Below are 17,189 nucleotides of genomic sequence, written 5' to 3' on the forward strand. Positions count from 1 at the left end.
TTTTATTTTTATTTTTATTTTTTATGCCTACAACACCTAGTCTTCCTAGGTGGTCTCCCATCCAAGTACTAACCAGGCCCAACCCTGCTTAGCTTTCAAGATCAGACAAGATCGAGCGTGTTCAGTGTGACATGGCCGTAGACTACTTCTCTTTTTACTTACCTTCCTTTTCCTCCCATTATTTTTTCTCTTCCTTTTCTCTTCATCTCCTGCTCCCTCCTTTTTTCTCCTCTTTCTCTCTCTGCCTTTCTTCTTGTGCTCTACTTTTTTACCTGAGAGTTTTTCTTCAGATATTGAATCATTCCTGGCTGTCTCTTACTTGCAAGGCACATAAAAGGTGATTGGAAGCTCTCTCTACTTGTGCAGGGTTTGTGGTCTCAAGAAAAATGATACCTTTGTAGGAGACCCTAAGATATCAGTATATGGTATATTGATTTTTCTTTGAGATGCTCATTTACTTCAAAGAAGACCTTAGCCTGTTTGGCTTGGGGCTTGGCAGGAAATGTTAAAGATTAGCTTGGCTGTCAACATTGAGGAAATCAGCTTTGAAAGGTGCTTGGAGATTCTTATAGAATCCTCAGTACGTCTCATCTCTCCCCTCTGCTGTGTAAACCTCTCTAGAAGGTTGACATCCAAATTTCTCTCTGGTTCAGGTAGGGACATTTGCCCGGTTGGTCAGATGTGGCCAGGATGTGGGATGGGTGGCAGGAGTCTTAATTGTTACTCATACAAATTTTCCATCGGTCTTCTTGATTATAGCTCCCTTCTCCATTCATACACAAAACATACCCAATGTTAATGTGCGAACATTAACACACATGTTCGGTTAACTTTTTTCAAGGATATGCAGATGTTTAGATATTTTGCAGTAGTCATTAAAAAGAATAATATCACTAGTCACTGAGATTCTGGCTAGTTGGATCTCTCAGAACTCTCCAGTATACAATTTTTAGAAAGCAATACAGTAAAGTCTTTACTTGATTTAACCATGCTTTGAGATTAATTAAATGTCTGTATTCTCTTTCAGCTTCTTCCAAATAGCCCATAAACTACTGATGGTTAATGTCCTATTCTCCCAGTTTAAGGTCAACTACTAGTTAAGTGGTTTGAACATTCAGTCATCTCATTCTCTAAGGATATTATTCATAGGTCTTTTTGAGAAACTAGTGGTCAGTTACTTTTTGCTGGTGCTACTCCCATGAGCAGATAGAAGCCAAAAAGAGAACAGAAGCATAAAACCTTTGATGATGAAATGTACAGGCATAAAGGAAAGTGTATAAAACACATATGTAGAGTTTAATTTATAGTTAAATTGAAACATTTTATCCACCACCCAGATAAGACAAAGAATATTGCCATGCTTCAGAAGCTTTCTGTGATCTCCTAGATTACAACTTATTTTGACTTTCGTATTATTTATTTGCTTTTCTTTATAATTTTACCACCTCTATGTGGATATATAAAATATATTACTGGTTTTGCCTATTTGTGAACCTTATATGAATAACCTCATTTATATATCATTTTATGTTGTCTTTCCCTGGATGTTTGTGAGATTCGTGAGATTCAGTCATGATATTGCATATAGTAATGATTTGTTCCATTTCATTGCTGTGCAATGCGCCATGGTCTGTATATACCACATTCTGTCCATTTTACAGCTGATGAACAGTTGAATTGTTTCCAGTTTAGGATTGTCATTAACAACATTCTTATATACATATCTTGTACACATGTGTGTAGATAGTTCCAGGATGTGTACCTATGAGTGGAATTGCTGAATCATGGAGATGAACTTTACTAAGTGATGCCAAACAGGTTTTCTAAGTGTTTGTACTAGAATACATTTCCACTGACAGGGTATAAGAGTTTTAGTAGTGGCACTAACAACACTTGGTATTTTTAGGCTTTAATTAAAATTAATTTGCAAATATGCTGGGAATCTAGATGTATCACATTACAGTTTTAATTTACATTTCTGTAATTACTAATAAGACTGAATATCTTTTCATATGTTGTTTAGACATTTGGATTTTCTCTTTTTGTGAAGTGCCTATTCAGATTTATTTGCCCATTTTTTTCCTACTGAGTTGTCTTGTTTTTTTACTGATTTGTAGGATTTTGTTATATATTCTATATACTTATCCTTTGATTACATTTATTTCAGGTGTCTTCTCCCTTCCTATACATGTAATTTTTTCTTTTTTTTCTTTTTTGATGAGTAGAAGTTCTTAAAATACAGTGTAGTTGAATATCAATCTTTGCCTTTTTGTTAGGGCTTTTCATGTCTTAAAAAATTATTCTTCACCCTAAGATCATGAAGCTATTCTCCTATATTATTTTCTAAAAACTTTCACCATTTTTCTTTTCATATTTGTTTTAGAATTCACCTGGAATTGATTTTAGACTTAGTATGAAATGGGAGTCTTACATCCTTTTTTTCCATCTGAAGACCCAATTGTCCCAACACTGTATTAAAATTCTATAATTTTCCTATTAATTTTTAATGCCTTCTTTTATTTTGCAACCTTCAAAATGTAGTGACTTTTGGCTTCTAAAGTCTCTTTTTCCATTCTCTTTGTTCTTTGGGAGTGTTTTTCTTCCCCTTATTCTGTTTATAGTAGTGCTTGGAAGGAGCACTGTGTTACTTGAAATTTTACTATATTTAACCTGAAGTCATTTTTTAAATCATCAGTATTTAGCCTTATGTATTAAAAAAAAAATGGTAAGTCTAGGTATAACGAATGACTTGGCCATATTTAGCACCATATTTAGATGTAGTGACTGCTAAAGAAGAGAGTATACATGTGTATTGGCAATACCATAGGCTGACAAGTCTGAAATACTTGAGGCCAAAAAAAAAGTAACAATTTTATTGCATGGAACATGAACACTAAAGATGACATTTGGCTCTTTGAGGAAATGTTCAATTCATTAGGCATCCCATCTTGAAAAGAATCAGGGAAAAGAGTAGTAATTAGTAATAAAAGAGATTCAGTTCCTCATGAAAATCAGTCTTATTATGTTGTAGTTACCATGTAATTAAAACAATTTTAAAGATATCACTTTAAAGTGAGCAAAATATAAAGCTTTGATTCTTAGACTGAAAATAACTTCATTTTATAGAATACTCAAGTGGGTAAAATGACATTCCATAATTGCCTCACAAAGTTAGCTTTATTCTAACTTGTTTAAGGTTCAATAGCAGAACCATGATTATAACATTTATTTTGACTTTTTTTTTTTAGTTTAATTTTTGTGACTTAATAGTCTTTGAGAAGTATGTAGTTGCATGGACTCTGCAGAATATAATTAAATATAAATTATATCTATTGGATTATTTTTATTGTATTACATATTTTTTAAGTAATAGTGATTAAATATGCCTTAATAGCTGTTTTTCTTTAGCAGTTATTTTACTTAGTTTTTCCATTTAATCCTTTTGATAGTTCAAGGCTTTTTGTAATCTCATGCCACAAAGAAGTTGCCACTAGCCTAGTGCTACAAAGCCATCTGTGAAGTGGCACACCTGAGATAAAATATTCTAAATTTGCTAACTAGTGACTAACTGTTGTTACAACCCTTTAGTATTATGTCACAGGCTGTTGCAAGAACATTAGAGTTAAGAATTCCTATTTTGTAGAGAAGGTTGATAAGTTTTGAATGAAAAGTGAAAGTTTGTATGCCAACATAGTTGAAATTTCACATACTCCAGACATCCATTCAGAAATGATTACTGATATGCAGGCTTTTTAAAAGTCAGTAGATCTTTGAACTTCTGTGAATGATTGTTTTCCTTTATTTAGCTGTGAGAAAATTTTTTTCTAAAAATTTCCTGCCTGGGGGATAATTTGATGAAGGACATGTGGATGAGTGACTTAAAGATGTTGCTTATGAGATTGATGAATCAACCAACTTTGAGTGATGGTAGTTCAGCCTCATAATGTATACACATTTAAAAGCTGTTTTTAATGACCATAGGCCCTGTGATTATAAAGAGTATGACTATTCCACATTTTCTTGATTGACATTTCAAGTTGGTTGATGTTTAGTGCATTTTATTATTCATTTGAATCATAAGGTAGGCATTATTTTCTTCCTTTTACACATGATAAACAAGTAGCCTGCAGGTGCCACTTAGTAGAGTTTGGATTCACAGCCAGGTTTATCTGACTTTAAATCACATGTCCTTTACCCTGGATTTTTTGGTTTCCATGATACAACTAGATTCTAGTTTTCGTTTCAACCTTCCTATTGTTCAGGCAAACAATTTGATTTCTTTTTCTTCTTTGCTTTCTCTGTTTGTAAACTGGCGTAGTCTTTACATCATTCTGTTAATTAAAAGTTTTAAGTGTTGTTTTTAAATACTTTGAGATAGTTGAAAGATTTATAAGATGTTATATATAATTAAAAAGATTTCGTAGAGCTTTTTTTTTTTTTAAGAACTCAAAGAGCACTTATTTAGTTTCTAAGCGTTATCCCTGTTGTATCTTAGAGCCGAGTGAAGTTCTTGTTATTAATAAGTAATCTAAGGTAGAGGGGTTCTGTAAATTGTTTTCTCTCCCGGCTAGTTTATGAGCAGTAAGTGGTGAACAAGAGGTGAGGTCATTAGTGCTTTAGAACTAAAGATCTTAGTGGTTTAATGAGGTTGCATATGTTACATGCTCTTTATAAACTGAAGCATTGTATAAATGAAAGCTATTCTAGGTGAACCATCTTATTTATGGATGAGATAGAAGAGCCAGAGAGGTATCAAGTGGCACCTTAGAATATTAGAAATAGTGCTCTAATACATGAGCCTGCTCATCCAAGTCGAGCCATTAGGATAGAAGTGAAATACCTTTTCCTCCAGTAGTAAATCATTGGAATTGGGAATCATTTAGTGGATCAGTAATTTACTTTATTTTTTATAGATTCCTGCAAGCTGGACAAATCCCTCAGGCAGATATCATATTGGCATAAAAAATGGCTATGACTTCTATCCAAAGGCTCTCAAAGAAAGGATACAGGTAATGTACAATCTTATATCAATGACTTCTTTTTCAAATTTTATTCTTCCTGAAGAAAAAAATTTATAAAATCTCACTCTTAATTATTTTGGAGGATAATAGGCTTTCAAACAATGATTGCTTAAAGAAAGCTGTTCAGTGGAATGTTAAATGTTACCAATTTAAAAATCATGGTTCTTAATCTTGAATACATGGATAAACTTAGGGAATATGTGAATACACTGATATTATATTCAAATTTTTGTGTATTTGTGTTTTTCAAGGAGATGGAGTATAGCTTTCATTGGATTTTTGAAGGACTTTTTTTAACCTCAAAAAGACTGGACAGTTGATTTAAAGTCCGGACTGCCTTATTTATTCACATTCCTGTAGTTTTTATGACCATTTGTCCCGTTTTACTATTTAACTAGTCTTCTTGATGCCAGTCGTCATTTAATATTAAGGAAAGGGTTACTCAAACCTGAAGCAGCTGACATATAGGAAACACAAGTCTGTAAATCATTGTGATACGGAGCCTGCTTTAAAACAGCACTCTTCAGCAGACCTTTCAGTTATGATGGAAATGTTCAAAATGTTCAATATCAATATGGTAGTCACTAGCTGTATAAGTAGCTATCGAGAACTTGAAATGTGACTAGTATGACTAAGAAATTGAAATTTTAATTTTATGTGATATTTTAAAATTTAAGTTTAGGAACATATGGTTAGTGGCTCCCATATTTGGCAGTGCCACTGTAGAAGGCTGCTATATTCTAGTAGCTGATACAGACAGGGTCAGGAATTCAACTGTAAAACAAGATGTAATCTTCGAAAATTAGCCTGATGGATAAGAACTCGGGGCCCTGTTATCTAATCACAATATTATTATTTGCTTCTCCAGGGGTCTGTGAACCATAAGAAGTTACTCGTTGTATTACATATATAACCATTACTTATTAGTCAGATTCCAGTCATTCTGCCAAAAAAAAATTATTAAAAAATAATGCACATAACTTTTGTTGGATATCATTTTATTTAAAATTTTCAGAGTGAAACATAGATAGCACAATATTTTTATGCACTATATTAAATTTAATCAATTGTGTTAAGATACAAATTATCATCTAAATATAGAGTAGTAAAGTTAGAGCTAACCCTCTTCCTTAGCTCAGTCAAGTTGATTATTTTATTGGAAAGGATTTCTTTTAACTAGTAGACTTCCATTGGGAGGCACTATGGGATAAAGACAGTGGAGATGAAAGAAGACCAATTTCAGTAACAAACCCGTCAAGTCAAAGAGGATCGGAAAAAAATAAGCTAGAGAGGGAGGAAATTGAGGAAGCCTGCATGTCCATCAAAATGCAGCTGCAGTCTTACTCCTGTCCTTGCTTGCTCTTGGCTTGAGACATGTCTGAGTTCTGTAATGTCCCAGAATACAGTATTTTCTTTTACTTAAATGACTGAGAATTCAGTTATTAGACATAGTATTTTTTATTCTTGGAAAGATTTATTCTTGGAAGCTTACGTTGTATAAAAATGCATTTGGATGTGCCTTGGTAAACTTGTTCTCTTAAAACCCAGGTGCAGTGAATTAACTAATCAGTTTTTAATAACTGATTCATTGTTTTATCAACTTGATCATAATTTTTTTTAACCTCTGAGAATTGTGTAGCATCACAGCTAATAACAATTAAGTCCACGTGAATTGGCTGTTTAGGTTTACCTGAATATTTGTCAACCTTATCGTGAGGTAATTTTTCTGTCTTTGCAGAAAGAACGGAAGGAAAAAATCTGGGACCCTGTTCACAGAGTGGCCCTGGCAGAAGCCTGTAGGAAACAGGAAGAATTTGATGTTGCCAACAATTGCCCTTCTCAAGTTGGTGCTAGTCGTTTTTATTTACATGTTACCATAGAACCATATGCCATAGAATTCTTAGAGAATTAATAGACTGTTTTTTCATAAGTTTTAAGTTGTTTAATTTTACTAATTTTTTCCTTATTATTTGGAATCAATTCACATGTGTATCAGTTTTTAAAAACTTCTTAATGAGTGTCCAGTACAAATATGTACAAGGGCATAAATCATGTATGAATTATCGCAAAGTGAATTATCGCAAAGTGAACACTCTCATATTCGCAAACTTCGTCTTGTATCTCTTCCTAGTTATTGCTTTCTTCTTCCTTCCCAAAAGAGACCACCATCCTGACTTGTAACACTCTTGAATGATTTTGCCTATAAAGGCAAAATCATTCAAGAGTGTTATAATGGAATCATATAGTAAAATGGGATCATACAGTGTGTGTTCTTTTGTGTATAGCTGCTTTCATTAAGTTATTGGTGAGACACATCCCCATTTCTTGGGGGGGCATTGAAGTAGTTTGTTCACTTTCCTTGCTTTGTGATGGATGTGTTACAATTTAGATATCCCTCTGCAGGTTAGTATTTGCTTCGTTTTTAGTTTTTGGCTATGAAGAAAATGCTGTTTTGAACATATTTGTGTATGTCTTTTGGTGGGTCATAAAATGGTCATACCAATTCATAGTCCCACAGAAAGTATATGACAGTTCCCATTATTCTGCATCGTTAAATAGCCAGTAAATTTTTTTAAATCAATTTATAAAATTAAAATAATGTCTTGGTTTATTATGTAAATATGTGCTAGTTGTAGAAACTTCTGGACAGCACAGGTATATAAAATAGCAAGTGAAAGCCTCCAAAGTAACACCCCTTAGGAATGGTAACAAAAACTGTTTTTTCTTCTGAAGTTTAATTCATGCATGTACCGTTTCTTAATCAAAAAAGGAATCATATTAGTGATTCTGAACCCTGCCTGGCTGCATATTAGAATCATATGAAGAGCTTTAAAAGTGCCAATGCTTGTGCCCTGAGAGGAGCTGAATCAAAACTTTGCAGGGAGGCAGACATTTTTAAAAGCTACCCGTGAACTTTAACAAGTAGGGTTGAGGACCACTGGCCTATATAAATCTGTATACACATTTAACTTATATTTACTTAATCTGTGTACAGTATCCTTTTTTAACGCCATATAATTTTTTATTAAATTACTATTTATCCTGACTCGGCCTCTTTTTAGACACATTAAATATAGTATTTTAAGTGGTATGTATATTCACCTAACTGTATAAAAGAGGAATCTAGATTTAATTATTTGTTTTCTTTTGCATACCAAAAATGTCTATATAATTGTCTCTTTTTTCTTTAAGGAGGATAAGTGTTGAATATGTTGAATAATTAAAAACAAAGCACGACTTAAGCTTTTTGGAACATACAAAAATTAAATTTTTATTTACTAGGACTATTAAGGATGAATTAGTCTAATGTAGTATATAGTTTAAAAATACTTAAGTTGAAGCATATGAAATTCTCATTTTTGTTGATCAGAAAGGTTAAATAGCAGCTTGTATGTACATGGTCATGAATATAGTATGTATTTAACTTAGCATATTCTAAAAGAGATAAGACAGTTTATGGTTTCTATTATTTGGCATTTTAAGTGGAAATGGTCACGATATGAAAATTCTGAAAGTCTATAGATAACCTGTTTTATAGCAACTTTTGGAAATGAGTTATGGAGATTACAGATACGTGACCAACACATATCTTGGCCAAATGATATCACCAACGTGTAACACATGTAACAGTGTCCTTCCCAAAGTGGGTGGAGTGAGTGACCGAATGAGATAGATTGAGTAAAAGAAGTATTTTTTAAATGTTTAATATGTTAATATCTGCATCATTAAATTGAACTATAAGTTGTATAGATATGAAAAGAAAATTTTCTTACATTTTTTCAGGGTGAAATGGCTGTTGGGCCACACTGTGTCTTTGGTTGTATGTTAATATAACTTCAAGTGTATAAAATATACTGATAATAATGTATGTTCTAATTAATTAGGCAAATAAACTAATCAAGGAGGAGCTTCAAAGTCAAGTGGAATTGCTAAATTCTTTTGAGAAAAAATATAGTGATCCTGGCCCGGTATATGACTGTTTGGTATGGCATGATGGTGAAGTCTGGAGGTAAACTTTATGTAATTCATAGCTCTTCAAAGTATTTTTATCTATTCTGAAGAACATTAAATCTTCAGAACCATCCAGAGTTTTGGTTTATGTGACATTAATATCACTAAGCAAAACTGTTTGAGAGCCAAATTGACTTAGGGTACTTTTGGACAAGCATTTTGAACTTCTTAGTATTTTAGACACTAAACCTAACCCTTATGTGTTTTAAAGAAACTTATTTCACTAACCAGATAATTATCGTTAACCAGATAGTAGCGGGTTGATCATTGGTATATGTTGAAGTTTTTCTGATTGAAGCTGGGCCACATGAGAAGTAACTGCAGGAGACTTATAGAGCATCTACTTTGGGTGAAGGAGAGTTGAGTGAAGGTATTTCAGTGGAGACAGGGAGCTAGGTTGAAGGGAGGCAGTATAATAGTGTTCATTCTCTGAGATGGAATCCTAGCGTTGTGACCTTGAACAATTTATCTACATCTCTCTAAACCTGTTTCCTCATCTGTTAATTGAGGTAATAATTGTACCTTCCTAGAGGATTTCATGAAAATTAACTTTGGTGTTTCTAGACACAGTATGTACTCAAATGACAGCTATTACTGCTGCTGCTACTACTACTACTACTAATAATGGTGATTTACACCAAGTTACTTATCATGTACATTTTCAGTTTCTTTCTTAGTGAATTGTACACTGCAAGTGTGTTTCTTGGAGTTGGCTACTATGGCCTCTTCAGTTACTCTCTGCATGGAAATAGGAATATGTTCTTAATATAGATATTTTGGCATATATGTGGTTTAGGGTACCTGCAGTAAACCAAAGACCTTCTTAAAATTGAAATCAAGAATATTTTCGTAGTTTGAGTCCCTGCTCATCTACAAAAACTCATTTGCCAAGATATATCAGATACAGAACAAGATATGATGACTTGATTACTTTTCTCAGATCGTTTACATTACAGTACAGTCTTAAAGGAATGCTTTCCTCTCATAAATGTGGGTAATCACTCATCTCTGACAACGTGTACATAAAATTTTCAGTTGAGTGAGACGTGCCTGCTCCCCTTGGGATTGAAATTGTTAATAAAATAATTTGTGTATTTCAGTCAGATGATATTAATTGTTAATGCAATTTTTTGTGTGTGTATTCAGGTATGTGTGTATATGCAAGTGTCCACACATTTGTGAACAATTTTTGTCTAAATGCTTTGCAGAAAGCTTCGGTCATAATGTTTGTAATATAAAAAGTATTCAAGCGTATGGTTTAGCAAACTTTGGTGCATCCACCATGTGGTGTAACATGATAAACTCATTCTCAGTGATAAGGCTCAGGTGAATTGTAGTGTGGGAGAGGAGGCAAGGTTAAATGTGAGGAAAATATTAAATATAAAACTGAGTACATGTGGGAAACATATACTTCAAAATATACTACAAAAGAACTTAAAGAAATACTATAAAGTTAGCAGGGATTGGTTAGTGGGGCAATAGGTGGTTTCAGTTAAAATATTTTCTACATATTAACTGAAAAGACTGCAGGAATTTGGGGTCAGAATGTCAAAGGTGCCAGCCAGTATATGTTTCCAAAAGGTTTATTGGTCTTTAAGGCAGTTGACACAGTAAATGATACACTATAACAGTTTGTCAACAGCATTCTAAGACATCTTTTAGAATTTTGTATGTTGGAAATGAAATTTAATCAAACATTAAATGAAATATAATCTGAAATAATTAGAGTAACATTTTAGAAAATGTTATAATGAGTGAAAAATGCAGCAAAATCATGCTTTCAGGTGCTACTAGAAATAATTTAACTTTTTTTTTTTTTTTTTTTTTTGCATCATACTGCATATCATGTAGGGCTTTAATTCCTCCACCCCATCTCAGAGGTAGATCCAGAATTTTTTAGGAGAATCTTGAAGATGCCAAATTATCTAAGGCAAACCTAGATACTGTCTTTTCGGAAATGCCAACCATTTCTTAGAGAGGCCAAAGTGGCCTTCCATGTGTTTGTTTTTACAAAGAATGTTAAGTGTGCCTTCCCCCTGCCACATTTACACTGATCGTTGGACCCATATCTCTGCACTTAGCAAGTATCCTAATATAACTGTACTCTTAATTTGCTAGGATGTATAGGGTTAACTCAGCGGCACTCCATATAGAGCAACAACTAGTAGAGAGAAACAGTATATGTTAATAGATTACATAAAGGAAAGACCATTCATTGGTTTCTTTTCAGTAGTTTTTGATCTTGTTATCTCAGGGTTTTGTTTGGTTGGTTGGTGGTTTTGTTTGTTTTTTGAGATTTTGATGAAAGCTGTGGATTTTTTCCATAGGAAATTGAACAAAGTGGTGTATTAAAAATGTTTAGGAATTTGTAACCCCAAAACCCCTTTTCCTACCACCTCTCTCACATGTAAACTGTTCCTGAAATTAAACCAACCAGACCTTCAGAAAGTTATAACCTTGTACCACATTCATATTTGTCTTCTATAGGGTTATTTAGTGAAGTCATTAAATTTTATATTACGATAGTGTGCTTGAATTGTTGAGTCACTTCATGTGATTATAAGAAACTGATCTGTGAAATGCATCACTGTATTTGCACTGAGAATGTTCTTGAAGGTGTTGATTCACTCAGTCTTTCATCATTTCGCAAATATTTGAATAGCTTCTTTGTACCAGGTAGACTCTAGAAGCTACTCCATGGACTCTAGACTCTGTGGAAGCATGTATTAGCAACAGCTGAACCTGTCTAGGAAGCGTTAAGAAAGATTTCATTGAAGGATTACCGAAAGTTAGCTAAGCTAAGACAGGAAAGGGGGTTGAAGGTTAGAGAAGGAAGATCTAGAGGACAAGAGAGGAACTGTTAGAAATTTAGTGTATGATGGTCTGGGTGAAAGAAAAGGAGGACATCTGAGATGATTTCCAGGATGGATACTAACCATACATTTTGGAACCAAAAGTGCTACTCTTTCTAGCAAAAGTGGAGGATTTGATGGCATATATTTTACCTACTAACTTCAGTCCTAATGCCATTTGATAAGCTACTTGTTTTCTCTTTGCCTAATTTTCCTTACAAGTGTTTAGTCTCATATCTTGCTACATTAAATGTCTTTTTTTGAAATATAAATAATTTTACATTGGGGTATACATAAAAACAAACTGACAATTTCAGAGATCTTCTTTCCATATTCCTATAGCTTGTTAATGAAATACACACTTTAGTATTTATCATAAATGCCCTCTGTTCAATTAAAAAGTTAAAATAGGGAAGAGCAGAGAGGACAACCATAAAACTATGTAGAAAATGCTTTTTGTAAAAAATAAGTGTTTGCCCAAAGCTGTTATACCTGTGGGACCAAGACTTGATATAGTTCTAGTTTCAAGAAGCTGGCATGCGCTGTTGGATTCCTGAAGCCGGTTCTAGAAGAAGCAAGGAGTAAGGCCTAGGCTATGTGTCAGAATCATCCTAAACTATTCTAAAGCTCTAGGCTAAGCTTTGGTCTAATTTCTTCAGTGGCTATAAGGTTTTCTGCCTGGAGTTTTGTGATGGACAGTGTTCCTAAAGCCCTTTGTTACATGGCTCCATTTAACGACTTTTCCTCTAGATGACTATGAAACAGGAGTCTAAATCAGGCGGTTACTGTGTTCGTTGTGGTAGAAATAGAGTAGTAAGAAGATACCTGAGAAACTATATTATGTGATTTGGGGAAAAGTAAGAAAATAGATAAACTTCATTATCCTATATTCTCAATTTACAGAGCCTGCATTGATTCAAATGAAGATGGGGACTTGAGTAAATCTACTGTATTGAGAAACTACAAAGAAGCCCAAGAATACGGCTCTTTTGGCACAGCTGAGATGTTAAATTATTCCGTTAATATATATGATGATGGAAATCTGCTCTCCATTGTGACCAGTGGAGGTATTCTGTTTCAGACTTGCTAATTAGAGATAAATTTACAAAGTGAAAGATGGTAAATTCCAATAGCCAAAACCAGTCTTTTAGAGAATTTAGTAATCTGGAGAATACAACTAAAGAACTAGGTCTAGAATAATAAATGTTATTTGATTCTGTGGCAAGATGTTGTCTTTTAAAGTTGTAATCATGTAGGATCCATTTCAAGAGTATCAACATGGTCTAACCACCAAATATCCATAAACATAATTCATCTTAAGAACAATAATGTCAGTTCTAATTATTAACCCTTGAGAAATTCCAACTTAAAAAAAAAATTAGCACAGAATCCTATAGTGAGGATCTTTTTACCTGACTCTTTGTACTGTAGGGTGTAACTGTCTAAATACCCATCAACAAAGGAATAGGTTTTTTAAAAAACTTGTTCATACTGTGGAATATTATATAGCTATCAAAATGGGTAAATCTACATAATACACATATTCATAAATCTCAAATACATAAATTTTAATAAAATTGATGATAAAACATTTGTGTAAAATATGCCAAATGATACTATACAATGTTTATAGATAAATGTGTTTGGTAAAAATAGATGGAAAGAGTATATATACCAGCTTCCGGATAGCAGTTACTACTGGTGAAGGGGCAAAGAGAATGAAGTAGGCAGGCTTTAACTATTATTGTCTCCCTCCCCTGACTTTATTGCAACATAGCCAAAGTACAATAAACAGCATGTGTGTACATGCACACATGTATGTGTGTGTATATACATAAACAATTTGACAGTTTTTGATGGATGTGTACACCCAGGAAACCATCACCTCAGGCAAGATAATGAGCATACTCATTACCCCCACAAGTTTGCTTGTCTTTCAGCCCTGTCTCCACCCACATCCCCAGGTAGCCTCATGTTTTCTGTCATTCTAAATTATTTTGCATTTCTTAGAATTTTACATAAGTATAATAAAAAATGGTTTTTTGCCTGTTGTATTTCGAGTAGTGGTTTGAAATTCTCCCATATTATGATTAGAAATAGCTTGTTCCTTATTGATGAGTAGTGTTTCGTCATGTGGATATACCATGGTTTATCCATTCATCTTGATGGACATTTGGATTGTTCCGACATTTATGTACAAGTCTCTGTGTGGAAATATGTTTTTGTTTAATTTGGACTGATTTCTGAGAGAACTGGTTAGTTATGTAGGTCTATATTTAGCTTCTGAAGAAACTTCCAAGCTGTTTTCCACAAGGGCTGCACCCTTCCACATTCTGCCAGCAGAGTGTGAGTGCCCTAGAAGCTCTACACTCTAATCCACAGACGGTGTGATCACTTCGCTTAATTTTAGCCACGCTAACTGCTAGGTGATGGTAACAAGGTGTTTTGGGGGGAGAAAGTTACATTAAAATCCAGCTTTCCTGGAATTTTGGAAAAAATAAGGGAAGAATTGGTAACAATGGGTCCATTATCTTATGTGGCAAGTTATCTAGAGCAGAAGAGTCTCAGCATTGTAGCAGATTCAGTTTAAAGGTTTATGTGCTCTCATTTCTACTGGAGCTCCAACTTCTCTAGTGTCACCCAAACATTAAGGTCCAATGCCAGGTGTCATTTACCATTGCGCTTGTATTGTTGTTTATCTGACAGTAGCGGGATATTTCTCTCTATCCATGTCTTTTAAGAAACATTTTCACTTAAAGGTCTAGTTTTTTTTAGTTTTCATTTTACTTTGTTGATATATAACATATGTAAATAAAAGTATACAAATCATAAATTACACACGCATTGAATTTTCACAGAGTAGACACCTCTGTAACCACGACCCAAGTCAAGAAATAAAATATTGTCAGAGTCCCCATCATGTCTCTTCCTAACCACTAACCTACCCTCCCTGCTCCCAAAGTTAACTACTGTCCTTATTTCTGTCAGCACATTAGTTTGAACTTTCTGGTGTTGCTGTTTTTGTACGTCAGAAATGATTAAGTAGTGGTAGTTGCACATGGTTCAACCTAGTATGGTATTTTTCCATTTATATAAATGGACTCATTCAGTATATATCTTTTTTGTGTGTGACTCCTTTAGATCAGCCTTATTTTTATGTTTATTTCATAGTGTATAGAAGTAGTTCATTGTTGTATAATATTCAATCTGTGACTACACTGTTTACTATTGTTAGATCTTGGGATTGTTTCAAGTTTGTGAATTTTACAAGCCATGAACATTTTTACAAATGTCTTTTAGTGTACGTGTATACACATTTCTTTTGGGTGTGCAGCTAGAAGTGGAGATATTGGATAGTAGGCTATGCCTGTGTTCAGCTTTCCAAAATGCTGGTCTACTCTCCCACCAGCAATGCATGAGCGCACATCCCTATCCACAGTTGCTGTTGTCACCCTTAAAGTTTTAGCCATTCTGAAAGGTATGTAGAGGTATCTCATTGTGGCTTGGATTTGCACTTCCCAGATAGACTAATGAAGCAGAACATTTGTATATTTATGTGCCATTTCTCTTCTGTGAAATGCTTTTTAAAGTGTTGTACCAATTTCACTTTTCTTTTGAATGATTACATTCTAGATATAAGTTCTTCATCAGTTGTATATATTGCAAATACTTTCTCACCCTGTGACTAGCATTTTTGCTTTCAGTGAACAGGGTAAAATCTAAGGTACCAGAATATTATATGGAATTCAAAGAGTCATTTTTGGGGGAATTATAAGAGAATTAAGATAATATGTTATTAGATATTAAGATGAAAAAGTTTTTATTTGATTATTTTTATCATGATTATATGCAAATTGAATTGAATGGTTAATACTTTGAATTTGGGAGACTATTTTGTCATATTCCCGTCTTTTTACCTCTAGGAGCTCATGGAACACATGTAGCAAGTATAGCTGCTGGGCATTTTCCCGAAGAACCTGAACGGAATGGTGTAGCTCCTGGTGCCCAGATTCTTTCAATCAAGATTGGAGATACAAGACTGAGCACAATGGAAACAGGCACAGGCCTTATAAGAGCTGTAAGTATTTGTGAGGTGACGATAGAATATTAATGATTGATGATCTTAGATATTTTTAGATTTATTAAGTGCTCTCGGTTTTCCAAGAATATATTGAACTATATTTGGTATACAGGATTTTGTTTTTAAAAGCAAAAACGCTTAATTTCTCTTTCAGCTATTAAAAATTATTAGGGTAAAATTTTTTTGGAAAATATGAAAATATTATTTATACTATACTTCTCATTTCTAGTTAAATCCCCTAGCAAGCTATTTTGAGATACTTTAACAAAAAAAAAAAAAAACACATCTTTCAGCCGGCTTGCTCCATTAGCCTCAGAATTATTTAAGTAATATTCTACAGTTCATTTTAACATATGAATTATATTTTTAGCTTTAGCAATTTTAGAATTTAGTAAGAAACATTCAGCTGCTTTTTCCCCACTCCATTCTGCAAATGTTTGTTTTATTTTTTTATAGACTACTTACCTTACTCTGTCTCCCCCAACCTTTTTTTAAGTTTATTAACCTTTGCCTAGAAGTAACATATATTTGGATTTGAATTAGAACATGACTGGTTAAGAAAGTGAGATTCCATGCCTTTATGTTTCTGTAAATTGCTGCCTAAATTAGATTCTTCATCTTTTTAATAGATGATAGAAGTTATAAATCATAAGTGTGATCTTGTCAACTACAGCTATGGAGAAGCAACTCACTGGCCAAATTCAGGGTAAGTATTCTTTGACAATTGTTAGCCTTGAACCTTAGCCAATGAAGACTATGAAATGCATTTCATAACTGAATTGAATATCACAGCTGAAAAGAGCAGTCGTGGTTAGATGGTAACCATACATCTCCCAGACCAACAGTTCCCCAACCTTTTTGGCACCAAGGACCGGTGCTACTTTGAGAATCTAATGCCTGATGATCTGAAGTGATGCCGAGGCAGTGATGCTAGCACTGAGGAGCAGCTTCAAATGCAGATAAAGCTTGGCTCGTTCACCTGCTGTTCACCTTCTGCTGTGCAGCCTGGTTCCTAATAGGCCACGGCCTGGTACTAGTCCACAGCCCGGGGTTTGGGGACCCCTATCTAGACCCGTGGCCCCCATCCCCATGGTCATATCTTTTATGTCATTGTCTCCTAGCCAGGTAGACTCCACGACCCATTCATCACTAGAATTCTTCATCCACAGGAAGCCTGAACTTTTTTGGAAACCCTGTTTTTTTCCTTCCGTGATCCCACACCTG

At 34.0% G+C, this 17,189-nt stretch overlaps 1 protein-coding gene and 1 pseudogene across 6 annotated transcripts in view; one reads left to right on the forward strand and one right to left on the reverse strand.

Moving 5' to 3' along the window:
- Positions 1-17,189, forward strand: part of TPP2 (tripeptidyl peptidase 2) — a 65,392-nt gene that overhangs the window by 9,969 nt on the left and 38,234 nt on the right. For all 6 annotated transcript variants that reach the window (XR_005649988.1, XR_005649989.1, XM_039849467.1 and 3 more), the window contains exons 3-8: positions 4,914-5,009; positions 6,760-6,864; positions 8,906-9,030; positions 12,788-12,951; positions 15,808-15,962; positions 16,595-16,671. Coding sequence is in view for 4 of the 6 variants with exons in the window: in XM_039849467.1 (XP_039705401.1) it covers positions 4,914-5,009; positions 6,760-6,864; positions 8,906-9,030; positions 12,788-12,951; positions 15,808-15,962; positions 16,595-16,671 (722 nt within the window). In the remaining 2 variants the exon portion in view is untranslated. The remainder of the gene's footprint in view (positions 1-4,913; positions 5,010-6,759; positions 6,865-8,905; positions 9,031-12,787; positions 12,952-15,807; positions 15,963-16,594; positions 16,672-17,189) is intronic.
- On the reverse strand, positions 25-143 carry LOC120591851 (uncharacterized; annotated as a pseudogene).

Source organism: Pteropus medius, unplaced genomic scaffold (assembly GCF_902729225.1).
Source record: "Pteropus medius unplaced genomic scaffold, Ma_sr-lr_union100, whole genome shotgun sequence".
NCBI lineage: Eukaryota > Metazoa > Chordata > Mammalia > Chiroptera > Pteropodidae > Pteropus > Pteropus medius.